The sequence below is a fragment of the Pogoniulus pusillus genome, chromosome 12, assembly GCF_015220805.1.
Source record: "Pogoniulus pusillus isolate bPogPus1 chromosome 12, bPogPus1.pri, whole genome shotgun sequence".
NCBI lineage: Eukaryota > Metazoa > Chordata > Aves > Piciformes > Lybiidae > Pogoniulus > Pogoniulus pusillus.
Window position 1 is genome coordinate 32,437,152 of NC_087275.1, and position 18,488 is coordinate 32,455,639.

The 18,488-nt window shown below is 55.0% G+C and overlaps 1 protein-coding gene across 4 annotated transcripts in view; it reads left to right on the forward strand.

The window, feature by feature from the left end:
• Nucleotides 1-1,473: 1,473 nt before the first annotated feature.
• Nucleotides 1,474-18,488, forward strand: part of PHKA2 (phosphorylase kinase regulatory subunit alpha 2) — a 46,165-nt gene continuing 29,150 nt past the window's right edge. For all 4 annotated transcript variants that reach the window (XM_064152060.1, XM_064152061.1, XM_064152063.1 and 1 more), the window contains exons 1-11: nt 1,474-1,662; nt 7,416-7,574; nt 8,519-8,566; nt 9,479-9,647; nt 11,112-11,194; nt 12,275-12,355; nt 12,941-13,039; nt 13,822-13,968; nt 15,123-15,176; nt 15,820-15,942; nt 17,142-17,237. In XM_064152060.1, the coding sequence (XP_064008130.1) occupies nt 1,585-1,662; nt 7,416-7,574; nt 8,519-8,566; nt 9,479-9,647; nt 11,112-11,194; nt 12,275-12,355; nt 12,941-13,039; nt 13,822-13,968; nt 15,123-15,176; nt 15,820-15,942; nt 17,142-17,237 (1,137 nt within the window). In that variant the 5' untranslated portion in view covers nt 1,474-1,584. The remainder of the gene's footprint in view (nt 1,663-7,415; nt 7,575-8,518; nt 8,567-9,478; nt 9,648-11,111; nt 11,195-12,274; nt 12,356-12,940; nt 13,040-13,821; nt 13,969-15,122; nt 15,177-15,819; nt 15,943-17,141; nt 17,238-18,488) is intronic.

Consider the following 18,488-nt stretch of genomic DNA (forward strand, 5'->3'; position numbering starts at 1 on the left):
GTGCCACTGGGTTGCAGCTCTTCAGGTTGTGTCAGCTGCCAGATGTAACCTTTTTTTTGGAGGGGGGGGGATGCTGACGTGTGCTGCCTTCCACATAGTTTACCTTTTGTGAGTTTGTGTTGGAAGATCTGGGGTTGGGGGTTTTTAACAGGAGAACCCTGCCCAGCCACTGCTTGCCCTCAAGTCTGCAGAAGCTCTTCCACAGCAGTGCTGTGAAAAGCAGGCAGCTGAGCTTGGCTTCAGCACTTAAGAAAAGCCTTAGAGCCGTGGTCTGGCTGACTGGCCAGGGCTGGGTGCTAGGCTGGACTGGGTGAGCTTGGAGCTCTCTGCCAACCTAGCTGATTCTACGCATTAAATCCCCTGTGGAAAAATCATCTCCCACTGTCCCTGAGCTGCTTGCAGCCTCTTTTGTTTTCATTCCTTCACACTGCTCCTCTTAGAGCTCTTTGAATCATGTTTATTTGATACATTGCTAGAGCTGGGCTCGGTGATCTTGAAGGGTCTTTTCCAACCTGGATGTTTCTGGGGCATCTTTTCTGACCTCATCACTTCAGGCACACATTCGCTGTCAGAGGATTTCTTACCTCCAGGCCTGCTCTCCAGACTGCCTGCCAGTGCCTGAGGGGAGCCCCAGGAAGGCTACAGAGGGACTTTTGCTGAGGGTGTCTAGTGCTAGGAGAAGGGGGGACGGTTTGAAGCTGAAGCACAGCAGGGTTAGACTGGAGCTGAGGAAGAAGTTCTTCAGTGTGAGGGTGCTGAGGCTCTGGCACAGGCTGCCCAGGGAGGCTGTGGCTGCCTCACAGAAGCACAGCCCCATGCAGGCTGGCAAAGCCCCTCAGAATCACCCAGTCCAACCTAGAACCCTGCTCTACAAGATTCAACCACAGCCCCAGGCACCACATCCCAACGACCCCCAAACACACCCAGGGAGGGTGACTCCAGCACCCCCCTGGGCAGCTCATTCCAGTCCTGACCACTCTCTTCGTGAAGAACTTACTCTTGATGTCCAACTTTAACCTCCCCAGCCTCAGCTTGAGGCCATTCCCTCTTGCTCTGTCTCCAGTTCCCTGTGAGCAGAGCCCAGCAGCAGCCTCTCCCCAGTGTCCCTTCAGGTAGCTGCAGACAGCAGTGAGCTCTGCCCTCAGCCTCCTCTTCCTCCCACTAACCATCCCCAGCTCCCTCAGTCGCTCCTCATCAGGTTTACTCTCTAGGCCCTTTCGCAGCTTCGTTGCCCTCCTCTGGACCCACTGCAGCACCCCCACATCTCTCTTGCATTGCGGTGCCCAAAACTGACCACCACACGGGCGCTGGGGCCGCTCCCCCGGGGCCGCTCCAGGCGTTCGGGCCCCGCCTCTGGGCCCGCCCCGGCCCCGGGGGGGCGGCCACGCCCCCCGCCCCGCTCCGCCCCGCCCAGCTCCGCCCCGCCCAGCCCAGCTCCGCCCCGCCGAGCTCCGCCCCGCCTGGCTGGCCGCAGCCGCCTCCGGGTGCTGCGCGGCGGTAGCGACCGGCGGGAGGGGGCTGAGTGCGGCTCTAGCAGCCGGGCCGGCCGAGGCGAGGCGGCGAGCCGTGCCGGGCCGTGAGGCGATGCGAAGCCGCAGCAACTCGGGGGTGCGCCTGGACGGCTACGCCCGCCTGGTGCAGCGAACCATCCTCTGCCACCAGGTGAGGGCAGCCGCCGCCGTGAGACGCCGGCTCTGGGGGCACCGGCGTGTGCCGGGGAGCGGGGCTGGAGCTGCCGCCGGGGCCGTGACCGCAGCCTGGCTGCAGAAGCGGCAGCATGGAGCCGGTGGGAGAAAATCTCTTCTCTCGCCGGCGCATGGCCGCCTGGCCGTGTCCCTGCGCTTCCCGCCTGAGGAGGAGCGCGGAGGGGCCGGGGCGGGGAGGCCCCGCGGAGAGGCCGGGGCGGGGAGGCCCCGCGGAGAGGCCGGGGCTGGGAGGCTGCGGAGGGGCTGCGGCGGGGAGGCCCCGCGGAGGGCCCGGGGCGGAGAGGCTCCGCGGCGGGGCCGGGGCGGGGAGGCTCCGCGGCAGGGAGGCTCCGCGGGGCGTCTGGCTGGGCCCTTCTCTGAAGGCGCAGCCGAAGGTGAGTGGAAATGGAGCGCGTCTGAGCTGGCCGGCAGCGGCCCCGTGCACAGAAGGAGTTCTGGGCCTTGCGGTGCACATGCACCTGCTGCTCCGCTCGTGTATGTATTCACGCCCTTACCGCTTAAGCCCCAGTGCCCTATTTGGGCCCGAGCAGGGCCTGTGGAATGCCTGCCGGCAGCTGCTCGGTGTGAGGCCAGGGCAGAGCGGGGCTGGCCGGGGCTGGCCGTGTGTGCTTTGTGCGGTGCGTGTGTGCGGCGGGGCACGTCCGAGAGATGCCATCCCCGGCCTGCTGCTGCTGCTGCCGAGGCGGCTTGCGCTGGCTGCCTGGGTGAGCCCTGCCGGTGTTCGGCTGCCTGGGCTCTGCCCAGTGGGTGAAGAGCGAAGGCTAAGGTCGGTTGTGTGAGGTTTAGCAATGGAGGTTTAGCAAGGCCAGGTGCTGCGTTCTGCGCTTGGGTCACAACAACCCCAAGCAATGCTGCAGGCTGGGGGCAGAGTGGCAGGAAAGCTGCCCAGCAGCAAAGGACCTGGGGGTGCTGCCTGGCAGGCAGCTGGAATGAGCCCTCAGCGTGTTCAGGAGAGATGTGGAGGTGCTGGAAGGTGTTTGGAGCAGGGCAGCAAGGCTGGGGAGGGGCCTGGAGCACAGCCCTGTGAGGAGAGGCTGAGGGAGCTGGGGGGGTGCAGCCTGCAGCAGAGGAGGCTCAGGGCAGAGCTGATTGCTGCCTGCAGCTGCCTGCAGGGAGGCTGTAGCCAGGTGGGGTTGGGCTCTGCTGCCAGGCAGCCAGCAGCAGCAGAAGGGGACAGAGGCTGAAGCTGTGCCAGGGCAGGTCTAGGCTGGATGTTGTGAGGAAGTTGTTGTCAGAGAGAGTGATTGGCACTGGAATGGGCTGCCCAGAGAGGTGGTGGAGTGGCTGTGGCTGGAGGTGTTGCAGCCAAGCCTGGCTGGGGCACTGAGTGCCATGGTCTGGTTGGTTGGGCAGGGCTGGGTGCTAGGTTGGGCTGGGGGAGCTTGGAGCTCTCTGCCAGCCTGCCTGATTCTCTGATTCAGGTGGCCACGGAGGCCAGCAGCCTCCTGCCTGGGTCAGGAATGGTGTGGCCGGCAGCAGTAGGGAAGCGGCTGTGCTCCTGTGCTCAGCGCTGGCGAGGCTGCTCCTCGAACACTGTGCCCTGTTTTGGGCACTGCAGCCTAAGAAGGGCGCTGAGGCTGGTGAGGGATCTGCAGAATGTGTCTCCTGAGACGCTGAGGGAGCTGGCACTGTTTGGGCTGGGAAGAGACTATTGCTGTCTACAGTTACCTGAAAGGAGGCTGGTGTGAGGCTGGTGCTGGTCTCTCCTCCCAGGTAACCAAAGACAGGACGAAAGGCAGTGGCCTCAAGCTGCACCGGGGGAAGTTTCGATGGGGTGTTATGAAGAACTTTAGTCAGAGAGTGGTGATGGAGGTGGAGCAGGCTGCCCAGGGAGGCAATGGAGTCACCATCCCTGGAGGTGTTCAAGAAATAGAGTTGCTGAGAGTTGCAGGGAGCTGGGAGGCAGTGAAAGCTCTGGTTGGTATGGTTTGTGCTTCTGGCTGCCTTTGTGGGCACAAGGTGAATTAATGTTTGTGTGCTAATTACTGTAAACCCATTAGAAACAAACGCAAGAACATGCTGCAACTGGTGCCAGCAGGTAATTTTGCTGGGTTGCAGAAGATGCAAGGAGTTGTGTTCCTTTCACTGCCTTTTGTCTATGGGATGACTGTGGGCAAGTCTCTTCCTCTGCCTGCCTGGATTCCCATGTTTGTCAGATGAGGATGCAGGTCACAAGCTCCATTAGAGGAGACTTGGAGCCTCTGAGGTTAAAACATGCCCTGGGAAAGCTGTGCCTTAACGGTATGACTAATAATGAAGGTGACTTAATGGCAGTGTGGGGGTTTCTACCACTGACCCTGGATTTTGCAACTCCTGTTTACAGTGCTGGGATGTCCTTTGGTGACTCTGTGCTGCCTTTTCTGCTAAGTACTCAGTGCTGGAGAGAGTTCAGAGATGAGGGAAGGAGATAAGTGGGTGGAAAGCAAGGCAGAAGGGCAGTATCACAGATGATATTGCAGCAGAGATGCTGCAAGGGGGCTTCTGGGTTGCCTTTATGTATCTATACTCTCCTGCAGTGGAAATTGCACAGGTTGAGATGTCCTCCTTGGCAGGGTGAGGAGATGCAGTGTTTGCTTGGGCAAGGCCCGTGTGTAGCCTTGTCTTGGATAGCCCCTGGTGGCAGGAGCTGAGCTGTTGCTTCACTGACGTTGCCTTCCGGGTGCTTTTCAGGATGGAGCCAGGGAGGGGAGTTGAGGCCAGGAGGCATTTAAGGTGCACCTGAGGTGCTGCTGGGGTTATGTGTACTGTGGCCTTGTACCCTGTACCCCTGAGCGTGCCAGATGTGCAGCCTTGCCACATCAGCTGCCGTGCTCTGCCTGAGGACAGGGCTGAGCTTTGCTGTCACAGGGATGCACGAGTGAGGAGAGGACAGAGTGTGCTCGGGGACACTGCTTTGGTAGGATACTCAGTGCACTGGGGTCAGCTTCGGCAGCAGCAGAGCTGCTCTTGTGTTCATGCCACTCGCTCCAGATCAGCAGCGCCTGAGAGGCAGGTTCTGAAGGTGTGCGCTGCCAGGCGCTCACAGCACGGGCCCAGACCTCTGCCCAGGGCTGGCAGGTGTCCATGTGCAGCAGGATTGAGTCTGCAGCAACCTCCTTGTTCTGCAAGCACTGAGTTCTGCTCCTCAGTCCCTGCAGCATGCCATCTATGAACCTGTCAGAGGTTACACAAGGAGGCTGACACTGGCTCCTGTCCCGTGCCCCTGCCACCACCTTGCTGTGGTGCAGGATCCTCCAGCTGCTGCATGTGGCCCTAAGGACACAGAGACTATGGGCTGTGGTTTAAGGTGAATCTGGTGGAGTAGGGTTCCAGGTTGGACTTGGTGATGCTGAGGGGCTTTGCCAGCCTGCCTGCTGCTGTGGTTCTGTGGATGCTGTAGCTGAGCAAGCATTAGAACAGCATGCCCAGGAGGGCTGCTTGTCACACTTGTCCTTCGGTTGAGATAAGAAAAGGTGTGAAGACATCTTGAGAAGGCATCAACAACAGTGAGGTGGATTAGGAACTGGTGACAATATAGAGTTCAAAGAGTGGTGATCAATGGTGCCAGGCCCAGTTGGTGACCTGTAACCAGTGGAGGCCCCCAGGGATCAGTGCTGGGTCTTGGTGCTGTTCAACATCTTCATCAGTGACATTGATGAGGGCACAGACAGACAGAGTCTGCTCAGCAGGTTTGCTGCTGACACCACACTGAGAGGCTTGGCTGATAGAGCTGCAGGCTGTGAGGCCATCCAGAGAGCCCTGGACAGACAGAGCTGGGCACAGAGGAATCAGATGAGGTTCAGCAAGGACAAGTGCAGAGTCCTGCACCTGGGGAGGAACAATAAACTGCAGCAGGACAGGCTGGGAGGTGACTGCTGAAGAGCAGCCCCAAGGAGAGGGACCTGGGAGTGCTGTGGGAGAACATCCATGGCACAGCAATGTGCCCTGGGGGCCAAGAGGGCCAATGGGATCCTGGGGGCATTAGGCAGAGTGTGTCCAGCAGATCAAGGGAGGTTCTCCTGCCCCTCTGCTCTGCCCTGCTGAGACCTCATCTTGAGCACTGCCTTCAGTTTTGGGCTCCTCAGTTGAACAGAGACAGGGATCTGCTGGAGAGGGTCCAAGGGATGGCTGTGAGGATGATGAGGGCACTGGAGCACTGCCTGGTGAGGAGAGGCTGAGGGCCCTGGGGCTGCTTAGTCTGGAGAGGAGAAGACTGAGAGGGGATTTAATCGATGTTTATCAGTATCTGAGAGCTGGGGGTCGGGGGGGGGGGACAGGCTCTGCTCACTGCTCCCTGGGATAGGACAAGCAGCAATGGATGGAAGCTGCAGCACAGGAGGTTCCAGCTCAGCACAAGGGGCAGCTGGCACAGGCTGCCCAGAGAGGCTGTGGAGCCTCCTTCTCTGGAGCCTTTCCAGGCCTGTCTGGATGTGTTCCTGTGTGCCCTGAGCTAGATTGTGTGCTCCTGCTCTGGCAGGGGGGTTGGATTGGATGACCTCTTTGGGTCCCTTCCAACCCCCTTCTGTGAGCCTGTAAACAATCAACACCTGTGTGCATTTTAATTCTTGCTTAGTGCAGGGTAAGAGAAAGCTGAGAAGGAAAGCACAGCTGGCATGCATTTATGGGTGACCCCAGCTGTGTCACATCAACCAATCTACCTGCACACTTTGCTGTAGAGCTTCCATCAGTTTCCATCCAGCAGGACCAAGGAGACAGCTGCAAGCTGTGTAAGCTTTCAGCAAGGGGCTGAAGGTGGACTTAGTTGTGTGGATGGTCAGAAGCTCACTAGGCAAAGTGTAGGGGCCCACACCTGGGTGGGGGCAATCCTAGGTGTCAGTGCAGGCAGGGGGATGATGAAGTTGAGAGCTGTGCTGCAGAAAAGGGCTCGGAGGTGCTGCTGGATGTGAACCAACAGCATGTGCACAAGCCCAGCAGGGCTGTGGCATCCTGAGCTGCATCACAAGCAGCATGGCCAGCAGGTCTAGAGAGGTGATTCTGCCACTCTGCTCTGCCCTGGTGAGACCTCACCTGGAGCACTGCGTCCACCTCTGGAGCCCTCAGCACAGCAAGGACGTGAACCTGATGGAGCAGGTCCAGAGGAAGGCCACAAAGATGATCAGGGGGCTGGAGAACCTCTGCTACAAGGACAAGCTGAGGGTGTTCAACCTTTGGGAGTGAAACCTTCTTTGTGTAGGTGCTGAATCGTTGCTGTTTCACTCCTTGGTTGGACTTTTCAGGTTGAGGGAAAGTGCCGAGACGAAGGCATGGGGAGACAGCCTGATGCAAGCTAAGTTCCAATTTATTAGGCAGCATACAGGGGTATATGTACTTGTCAGAAGGCTTACAATTGTTACATATTGATTAGTCATTTATCACATGCAGAATGGTCTCATCTAAATTCTGGTGGCCACATCAGCTTCCCGGGGAGCAGCAGTCCCAGCATATGCATCAGCTAAGAAGGCCAGTCTTGGCATACTCATCGGGTAGCAAGGTCCTGTTTCCTTGCTGCTTCTGATCTGCACATTCTCATCCTTCTTCTCTTGCACAATGTTCAGGTCCACTCTGGCTCCGTTTGCCCTAGGCAAACGATTGGCCATTGTGGCATTAATGGCTGTGGTCCCACAGGGAAGTGTTCTGAGCTCTCTTGGGTTAATCCGTGCCTGAGACGAGTCTCTTCTCGCAGGCATCTTGTGAGAGGATATTTGTTGTGTGTTTCTTCTGCCACGGTAGAACCCAGTCACAGGGCTGCTCGCAGCTGGCACGGAGCACAGGGATGCCTGGGTGCGGGACAACGTCTACAGCATCCTGGCGGTGTGGGGGCTGGGCATGGCGTACCGCAAGAACGCCGACCGCGACGAGGACAAGGCCAAAGCCTACGAGCTGGAGCAGGTATGGCAGGGGTGGGGGCAAGCCACCTACTGCTGCTTGGGTTTTCTTTCCATTCCTGGCTTGGAACGGTGCCTCTGCATTGCAGCTGTGTTTGGGATCAGTCAGGCTTCTCCCAGCTTGGAGTATGGGCTGAAGAGGGACAGGAGGAGGGAAATGGTTTGGAGTCAGAGGGGAGCAGATTGAGAGTGGATGTCAGGAACGAGTTCTGCACCAGGAGGGTGCTGCAACACTGCAGCAGGTTTCATGGCTTCTGCTGAGGGTGTCTAGAGACAGGCCAAGGGGGAGTGGTTTGAAGCTGAGGCAGAGCAGGGTTAGAGTGGAGCTGAGGAAGAAGTTCTTCAGTGCGGAGGTGCTGAGACTCTGGCACAGGCTGCCCAGGGAGGCAGCAGAAGGACTTTTGCTGAGGGTGTCTAGAGACAGGCCAAGGGGGAATGGTTTGAAGCTGAGGCAAAGCAGGGTTAGGCTGCAGCTGAGTAAGTTCTTCAGTGTGAGGGTGCTGAGACTCTGGAATAGGCTGCCCAGGGAGGCTGTGGCTGCCTTCTGCCTGGGGGTGTTGCAGGCCAGGTTGGATGAAGCCTTGGGCAGCTGAGTCTAGTTGAGAGGTGTCTCTGGGCATGGTGGTGAGACTGGAGTAGGTGAACAACGAAGTGCTTTCCACCCTGAGCTATTCTGTGGTGATTATTGTCACAAGATCCAGGATTCCTCATCCTTAGATGGATAAAAGGATCACAGAGAGCTGCCTCACCATTTAGAGAGGACCTTTGGGAAAAGATTCGTTCTCCTAGGTGGGCATGTGGGAATCTAAAGGCCTGTAGAGCACTTCAGGCAAATGCAGGTTTCTTTTTACTCCTGGCAAGGTGTTAGTCATGGATGTGAACATTGTCACTTTGGGATGCTGTTTGGAGCAGCTGCTGAGGAGTGTCTGTGCTGTTTTGTTCCTGCAGAACGTGGTGAAGCTGATGCGGGGCCTCTTGCAGTGCATGATGAGACAGGTAATGGCACAGCTGGGAGCTGGCACAGGTGGCATTACAGAGTTCATCTGCAGCATCTGTGCCCTCTGCCCTTTCTCTGCACTGAGCTTTTTGTGTGTGATGGGGGAGGCTTTTTCAAACTCACCACCAGAACTGACCTTACTTGCACCTTTTTGAGACTCTGCTTGTAGCAGATCACTTCTGCCCTTGCAAACTGATGTTCACCAAGAGCCATACCTGTGAGCAAGCTCTGAGTTCAACAAGGTGATTGAATCTTACTCTTTCTGGAAGAGATGTGGATTTAGCTGGAGCCTGAGGTTAGAGTTCACAGGATCACAGGATATTAGGGGTTGGAAGGGATCTCCACGGCATTGAGTCCAACCCCCCTGCCAGAGCAGGAGCACACAATGTAGCTCAGGTCACACAGGAACACATCCAGACAGGGCTGGAAAGTCTCCAGAGAAGGAGACTCCACAGCCTCTCTGGGCAGCCTGTGCCAGGGCTCTGGGACCCTTCCAGTCAAGGAGCTCTTCCTCCTGTTGAGGTGGAACCTCGTGTGCTGCAGTTTACTCATTGCCCCTTGTCCTATCCCAGGGCACAACTGAGAAGAGTTTGAGTTGTGCTTAAAGCACTCTGTTATGACAGAGCATAGAATCATTAAGGCTTGGAAAGACCTCCAGGATCACTGAGTCCAGCCTTCCACCCTGCACTTCCCTGGTGACAGGACCATGTCTCAGTGCCTGTCCAGAAGGTTCTTGAACACCTCTGGGGCTGGGGACTCCACCACGCACTGATCAGTCGATAATGCACTGCACTGAAGTTAGGTAGCAGAAAATGAGGCCTCAGGTTTCTCCTCGTCTAAGAGAGGTTGTTAATTTGGAAAGGCTTTGGAGAGTTTCTTCCTGAGTGTCTGAAGTTTGTGGTGGTTTTTAGGTGGACAAGGTGGAGAAGTTCAAACACACACAGAGCACCAGGGACTGCCTGCATGCCAAGTATAACTCTGCAACTTGTGCCACGGTGGTGGGGGATGACCAGTGGGGGCATCTGCAAGTGGATGCAACTTCCCTTTACCTGCTCTTCTTGGCACAGATGACAGCATCAGGTAAGCAGAAGACACTTCAGCCTTGGCTATGTTGCAGTCTTTTTCTGTTATAACTCTCATTTAAAAAGGGGTGAAACTGTAACTAGCTTCAAAGGCCTTTACACAGGAGAAACGCTATGGAGCTGAGGCAGAGCAGTTTAGACTGGAGCTGAGGAAGAAGTTCTTCAGTAGGAGGGTGGTGAGACTCTGGAATAGGCTGCCCAGGGGGGTTGTGGATGCCTCTTCCCTGGGAGAGTTGAAGGCCAAGTTGGATGAGGTCTTGAACAGCTGAGTCTAGTTGAGAGGGGTCTCTGCCCATGGGAAGTGTTTAAATACTACACAGAGTGTCCTAATCAACAACCAGGTTTCTTCAGAGAGTGGTGACATTGAGTCAGGTGCCACTACTGTCACTGTGGTCCTCTTCTTGCTTGGCACTGGTTTGTCTTTATGACATTGAGGGCTGCAGCCTGTCCAGAGCAGGGCAACGAGGCTGGAGAAGGGCCTGGAGCAGCTGGGGGTGAGGAGGAGCTGAGGGAGCTGGGGGTGTGCAGGCTGGGGAAGAGGAGGCTCAGGGCAGAGCTCACTGCTGCCTGCAGGGAGGTTGGAGTGAGGAGGGGGCAGTCTCTGCTGCTTGGTGCCAAGGGACAGGAGCAGAGCAAATGGTTCCAAGCTGCCCTAGGGGAGGCTCAGGCTGGGTGCTAGGAAATCTTTCTGCACTGGAAGGGTTCTCAAACCTTGAAGTAGTTTGCCCAGGGCAGTGCTGGAGTGCCCATCCCTGGGAGTGTTCCAGCAGCCTGTGGACCTGCTGCTGAGGGACATGGTTTACTCACCTCCATCAGTGGAGGTGTTTAAGGCCAGGCTGGCTGAGGCTGTGTGCAGCCTGCTCTAGGGTAGGATGTCCCTGGCCATGACAGGGGGATTGGAACTGGCTGCTCCTTGTGGTCCCTTTCAACACTGCCTGATTCTGTGACTCTAGTGCTGTGTGGAAGGTTGGACTGGACGAGTTTGGAGCTCTCTTCCAACCAGATACATTCTGTGATGCTTTTCTCAACTGTAGTCCTCCTGTGAGGTTGAGGATTTGTTTCCTTATGTGTTTTATCTGTCCTCAGAGTCCCTTGCAGTGGACAGCTGCAGAGTGGGCACCTGCTCATCCTGACTGTCCCTTGATAGAGCACTAAGCACAGAGTGGGGTGGGAAGCTGTGAGAATTGAGATGTGCTGCTCTCAAGAGCCAAAGCTGGCTCAGATGTCCGTGCTTGCCACCCGCTGTGTCTGAATGCCACCCTCATGGGGATGATACTTGGTAGGCATTTGAAGTATTCTATCAGCAGCAGCTATTGAAGCCTGCTGCCTGATCGTTTGAAATCAGCATGAATTTGTCCACTGAGCAGCTGGCAGCAAAGCAGCAAAAGCCTGAGACTCACTGAAGAGCGAATGCTTCGCTTCCGATGCGATGCTGATTCCTCCCTCCCCCTCTTCTCCTCAGGGTTACGAATTGTCTTCACCCTGGATGAAGTTACCTTTATTCAGAACCTCGTTTTTTACATAGAAGCTGCCTACAAAGTTGCTGTGAGTAGACATTTGTATCTCAACCACCTGAACGCTGCTCAGCTGTGGGGGGAGAATTGTTTGCTGCTGGAAACCTGTCGGCGCTTGGCATTGGCCAAGTGGGAGGGCTGGGGAGGTTTTACTGCTGCCCTGTCCCTTCCAACCTAAGCCATTCTATGGCTCTATCAAGAGGATTTTTTCTTTGTTGATAATCAGTAGTACTTCCTGATGTCTCTTTTAGGCCTTTCTAAAAAGAGCTAAGTAGTAACACACTTCCCAGAACATGGCCAGGGGTCTGGAGCACCTCTGCTAGGAGGACAGATCTTGGAGGTCTCTTCCAACCTGCTTGATTCTGTGATTCTATGACAGGCTGAGGCAGCTGGGGGTATGCAGCCTGGAGAAGAGAAGGCTCCAGGCAGAGCTCAGAGCAGCCTGCCAGGAGCTGCAGGGGCTGCAAGCAGGCTGCAGAGGGACTGCTGGCAAAGGCCTGCAGGGACAGGAGGAGGGCAATGGTTTGAGCTGAGAGCAGAGCAGCCTGAGCTTGGCTGTGAGGAACAAGTTCTGCAGCAGGAGGCTGCTGCCACACTGCAACAGGTTGCCCAGGGAGGGAGCTGAGGAATCATCCCTGGAGATCTTGAAGGTGAGGCTGGGCAAGGCTGTGAGCAGCCTGCTCTAGTGGAGGATGTCCCTGCTGACTGCAGCAGGGTTGACCTTTAGAGGACTCTTCCAACCCAAACCATTCTATGGTTCTGTGATGACTTAAAGGGGCACAGAGAGAAGCAAGACCTTTGGAGGTCCCTCCCAAGCCAGACCATTCTGTGATTCTATGTCCAAGGGGCAAGACAGAAGGCTTTGAATGTTGTGTGAAGACAGTGATTCATGACTGCAGACCTCATCCTACTGAGCTGTCCTTTTATGTGCTGCTCTTTAAACATAAGGAGAGACTCATTGGAGAGTTGGACCCAGGATTGTTTGCCTCTTCTTTTTATTTAAGGGAAATAAAAGTGATCAGATGCAGTGCTCCGATTCTGTGGTGGGAGCAGAGGGGAAAGCATTGTGTATAATCCTTCCTTGTTTTCTTTGCTGCTGCTGTTGTTGCAGGACTATGGAATTTGGGAACGTGGTGATAAGACCAACCAGGGCATCCCCGAACTGAACGCAAGCTCCGTCGGGATGGCCAAAGTGAGAATTGTCTTCCTGGCGCCTCCTTCCTGTTATCACTATGGTCAAAGGTGTAGCTACAGTGCAGCAGGATTTATGAGTTAACAAGATTTTGCCTGGCTGCAAGAGGGAGAAACTGCTGGGCTGGACCACAGTTGAGTTGACTACTCAAATGGATAGATTCAGCCTGGATGTTAGGGAGATGTTCCTCAACAGGAGGATGCTGAGAGCCTAGGAGTGGCTGCCCAGGGAGGTGGTGGAAGCCTCATCCCTAGAGGTGTTTAAGGCCAGGCTGGCTGAGGCTGTGGCCCTGTCCATGGCAGGGGGGTTGGAACTGGCTGATCTTTGTGTTCCCTTCCAACCCTGCCTGATTCTATGATCTTGCATCAGCTCCCCAACATTTTACATTACCTTTAAATTGTCCCCAGCAGTCTTGTGTCCTGCTTCTGCTTTAAAGCTTCCTTTTAAAGATGGAAAAAAAATGTCTGTGAAGCAAAGTTCTGCCTTATGTAATTTACTTGAGAGGATAAGATCAGCACAGATGCCCAGGGTCTGTATTTGCCTCAGAGGTATTTAATTGGGGTTGTTTGTGGGTTTTATTTGCAGGCTGCTTTGGAAGCAATTGATGAACTGGACCTTTTTGGAGCTCATGGGGGGCACAAATCAGTGATTCATGTTCTTCCTGATGAAGTAGAACACTGTCAGGTAAAGACTAAAAATCAGTCTTCTGGTTTCCTTTTTCAGGGCTGAACCCTGGCAAAGAGGTGTTGAAGTGCTGGAAAGTGTCCAGAGAAGGGTGACAGAGCTGGTGAGAGGCCTGGAACACAAACCCTGTGAGGAGAGGCTGAGGGAGCTGGGGGGATGCAGCCTGCAGCAGAGGAGGCTCAGGGCAGAGCTCATTGCTGCCTGCAGCTGCCTGCAGGGAGGCTGTAGCCAGGTGGGGTTGGGCTCTGCTGCCAGGCAGCCAGCAGCAGAAGAAGGGGACAGAGGCTGAAGCTGTGCCAGGGCAGGTCTAGGCTGGATGTTGTGAGGAAGTTGTTGTCAGAGAGAGTGATTGGCACTGGAATGGGCTGCCCAGGGAGGTGGTGGAGTGGCTGTGGCTGGAGGTGTTGCAGCCAAGCCTGGCTGGGGCACTGAGTGCCATGGTCTGGTTGGTTGGGCAGGGCTGGGTGCTAGGCTGGGCTGGGGGAGCTGGGAGCTCTCTGCCAGCCTGGTTGGTGCTATGATAACACAACACCCTTTTCTTTTAAATGAAATGTGGATGAAATGACCCAGGACTGTAACATAATGAGGATGGCTTCAGCCCAGGCTCTTCCTGTTTCTAGCAGAGCCTCTGGAACTGAGCAGTGGGAAGGGTTCTTGTTCTAACTTAGCTACCAATAACTGCAGCAGTGAATTTCCTCTCCTAGCAGCATGGTCTGCTGCATTTGCACTTTGAAGTTGGCAGAGTGTTTGACATCCCTCTCTCCTGTCCCTCTTTCACCCAGTCTATTCTGTACTCCATGCTGCCAAGGGCATCCACCTCAAAGGAGATAGATGCTGGCCTCCTCTCCATTATCTCCTACCCAGCTTTTGCAGTGGAGGATCTGAACCTTGTTAATGCAACCAAGAGTGAAATAATCTCCAAACTGCAGGTAAGGCTTTCCTTTACTTTTATTTTCCAGAGAAGCAGAACCTTAACCAAAAGTCCTAATTAAACAAGAATGGTTTCATCTCTGTGTGGAGGAGAGGGAGGGAAATCCCTAAGTGAGACCTAAAACTCAGCCAGTTTGGCAAAGGCACCAAGCTGTGTGCTCTGCTGGACAGGCTTGAGGGCACCGAGAAGGACCTTGACAGGCTTGGGAAGTGGGACAGTAACAACTGCATGAGGTGCAACAAGTCAAAGTGCAAGGTCCTGCATCTGGGTCTGGCCAAACCCAGGCACAAATCCAGGCTGGGTGCAGAGTGGGCTGAGAGCAGCTCTGAAGAAAGAGCCTTGGGGGTGTTGGGTGCTGAGCAGCTCCCCAGGAGTCAGCAGTGCCCTCCTGCAGCCCAGCAGGCAGCTGTGTGCTGGCTGCAGCCAGAGCAGTGTGGGCAGCAGGGCAGGAGAGGGGATTCTGCCCCTAGACTCTGCTCAGGCCTCACTTCCAATCCTGCCATCCCCAGCAGCAGGAGGACACAGAGCTGCTGGAGGGAGGCCAGAGGAGGCCACAAAGATGCTGCCAGGGCTGGAGCAGCTCTGCTGTGAGCACAGGCTGAGGGAGCTGGGGGGGTGCAGCCTGCAGAGCAGAAGGCTCCAGGGGCAGCTCAGAGCTGCTGCCAAGAGCTGAAGGCAGCCTGCAGGAAGGCTGCAGAGGGACCTGTGCTGAGGGGGTCTGCAGGCAGGCCAAGGGCAATGGTTTGGAGCTGAGGCAGAGCAGGGGGAGAGTGGAGCTGAGCAAGAAGCTGTTGAGTGTGAGGGTGCTGAGAGCCTGGCCCAGGCTGCCCAGGGAGGCTGTGGCTGCCTCCTTGCTGGGGGTGTTCTGGGCCAGGCTGGCTGAGGCCCTGAGCAGCTGAGTGTGGCTGAGAGGTGTCCCTGGGCATGGAGTGGATGATCCCTAAGATCCTTTCCAACCTGAGCCCTTCTGTGGTTGTATGAAGATCACTGCTTAACTACTGATTTTTGTCTTTGGTGGGGAGGTTGCAGCAGCTGATGTTGGAGGTCTCTGCCTAGCTGAGCCATGCTGTGATCGAGGTCAGCAGGTGCTGTGCTGCTGTGGGGCTGTGGGCAGGGGCTGTGGAGCTGTCTCTGACGCTGCTGTTCCCACAGGGCCGCTACGGCTGCTGCCGCTTCCTCAGGGATGGCTACAAGACTCCCAGAGAGGTACTTGGTTGTGTCTTTTCACTAGGCATTAGCAGCAGTTTTATCTCTTCTTCATAGTCACTTAGCAGCCTGCCCTAGTTGAAGGTGTCCCTGCCCATGGCAGGGTGAATTGGAACTAGATGAGCTTTAAGCTCCCTTCCAGCCTGAACCATTCTGTGAATGGATGAATTTCTGTTCACATTAATGCCAGGGGTGATGTTGCTGTGTCACTGTTAAAACATTTTGGTGAATATGGAGGTAAACCACCCTAGAAATGACACATAGCTAAGGCAGGCTAAGTGTTTGAAAAGCAATTACTAAGGACAGGACTTAATTGATAGTTCTGAAAGGAGCAAACCCTTTGACATGCTTACAGTGCCTGAGCAGAAGCTGTGTCTCTGAAGCACCCCAAAGTATTTGTGAGCTGATGCAAAGCCAGGGTGCTTTGGGTGACAGCTGGCTTCTGAGCCTGGGGAGGGCCACTTTGTCTAGGGAACAACCAGATGAGTTGGAGGCAATGTGAAGTGAAAGCCAAGAGGCTGCACAGCAGCTGCTTCTGGGGGCCCTTTGTTTGGGACTTGTATAAAAGAGGCTGCTCGTTGTGGCTGGGATGTGAGAGACTAATTTGGCACTGTGACTAAATGGCTGTGATCTGAATTTCTAGGACCCAAGCAGGCTGCACTATGACCCTGCTGAGCTCAAGCTCTTTGAGAACATTGAGTGTGAGTGGCCAGTCTTCTGGACCTACTTCCTGATCGATGGAGTGTTTAATGAGGACAAAATCCAGGTGAGGAAAGGAAGCACTTGGAGTGGAAATGCAAAGCCATTTACCCACAGGATCCTGTAGCTTTGCTTCTTGCTTATTTTGAGTAGCAGTTGGATACCTCAGCAGCAGGTTGGGAGTAGTCTTTATCCAATCTCACCTTCCTGGGGAGGTCATGAGGTGGTAGAGGCTGCAGTGTTGTGCACACTGGAACCTCTTTTTACTAGTCTGAGTGGCTTTGTTTGCTGGTGTGGTCCATCTGGGCTGGAGGGGGTTTATTTGCCTAGTACTCAGTTATTACCAGGCTTGGTGCCCCATTACTAATTGCTTTGGCATGAGCCCAGCTGCTTTTTCTCCTGAACACAGGCTCACAGATGTCAGGGGTTGGAAGACATCCAAAGAGATCATTGAATCCACCCCCTCTGCCAGAGCAGGATCACCTGTGCCAGATCACACAGTAGCACATCCAGGATCACAGGCACACAGGATGACAGAGGTTGGAAGGCACCCAAAGAGATCAGCCAGTCCAACCTCCCTGCCAGAGCAGGAGCACACAACCTAGCTCAGGGCTCACAGAACACATCCAGACAGGGCTGGGAAGTCTCCAGAGAAGGAGACTCCACAACTTCTCTGGGCAGCCTGTGCCAGGGCTCTGGGACCCTTCCAGTCAAGAAGTTCCCTCTTGTGTTGAGCTGGAACCTCCTGTGCTGCAGCTTCCATCCATACTTACACTCTGACTTGGCTGCTGAGAACAAGATTTGCAGTATTTTTGAGCCTTTTGAACACTGAGGGAGATTTGGGGTTGGATTATGAGGAGCCATATGATTGGCACTGGAATGGGCTGCCCAGGGAGGTGGTGGAGTTGCCATCCCTGGAGGTGTTGAAGCAAGGCTGGGGCACTTAGTGCCGTGGTCTGGTTGACTGGATAGGGCTGGGTGCTAGGTTGGGCTGGATGAGGTTGGAGGTCTCTTCCAACCTGGTTGATTCTATGATTCCATCAGCAAGTCAGGAATCAGGAATCCTCCCTCCCCAGTTTCCCTTTTTCTCAGCAGAAAAGTGCTGTTGAGAAGTATTAAGCCTCTACCTTGGCTGGTTTGGGTTTGCTGTTGAGAAGCCTCTAACTTGGCTGGTTTGGGTTTTGCTGTTGAGAAGCCTCTAACTTGGCTGGTTTGGGTTTGCTGACTGTGATGTGAGTTGTTGCTGTCTTTCAAACACGTTTCCAGGTCCAGGAGTATAGAGAAGCTCTGGAGGGAATACTGATTAGAGAGAAGAATGGAATAGTGCTGATGCCTGAGCTGTATGCAGTACCTGCAGAAAAGGTATGGTGAAAACACAGCAGCCACTTGGGTATGCAGAGTATGGGTGGCCAGAGATGGAGAAGAGGGATCCTGCCTCTTTGATCTGCTCTGCTGAGACCTCACCTGGAGTGCTGCATCCAGCTCTGGAGCCCTCACACAGGAAGGACATGGAGCTGATGGAGCAGGTCCAGAGGAGGGCCATGAAAATCACTGTGGGGCTGGAACACCTCTGCTATGAGGGTGGGCTGAAGGAGCTGGGGATGTTCAGCCTGGGGAAGGGAAGGCTGCAGGGAGACCAAATAGTGCCTTCCACTACCTGGGGAGGGCTGCAAGCAGGCTGCAGAGGGACTGTCTGCAAAGGCCTGCAGGGGCAGGATGAGGGCAGTGGTTTGAGATGAGACCAGAGCAGATTGAGACTGGCTGTGAGGAACAAGTTCTGCAGCAGGAGGCTGCTGCAAGACTGCAACAGGTTGCTCAGGGAGGTGGTTGAGGAACCCTGGAGACCTTCAAGGTCAGGCTCGATGAGGCTCTGAACAGCCTGCTGAGTGCAGGGGCTTGGACTGGATGCCCTTTGGAGGTCCCTTCCAACCCCACCCACTCTCTGCTACCCAAATGAGTGCCAGTTCTGCAGTTTTCCTGTTGCTGCTAAATTGAAACCAGCAATGAGAAGAGACTACTGTGCAGTGTTACAAACTAGGAGAGCTCTCCCAGCTCCTGCTGAGAAAGGGCAAGCTGTAGACTTCCAAAGGATTGCATCTTTTACTTAGGAATCTCTATTAGAGCAGGTATAAAGTTTAAATCCTTATGGCAAGATGTGCTTAGGAATTTCTGATGCTGACTTAGAAGCTGAGGCTCCAAGCAGAAATAAAGGCTGGTCTGTTGAGTGGTTGTTCTCTTTCAGAGCTTGGTTGGGAGAGGGAAACAGCTTTCAGGTGGCTTAAGGCTTGGGCTGGGAGTTCTGTTTTGTGTTTTTAATTCCCCTCCCATCTTTGCTGTTTCTGTTTACCTGATTCTCACCTTGTGCCCAAGAAATTCAGAGGAGCCTCTGTGTGTTTCATGCTGTTTGCCTTTGGATCCCTCCCTGATAACTTCTCTCACTCCTGACTCGCCTCTCACTCACTGAGGGTGTGGAGCTGCCTGAGTTTGGGCAGGGAGTGTCAACAGCTCACAGGCCTGAGGTGGAAACTGATTTGCCTTCCTAGTGGGAACAATTAGAGTTCAGAGCCACCTTGTGAATTTTCATGTGCTGCTGCTGATCTGATCAGCCTGCCC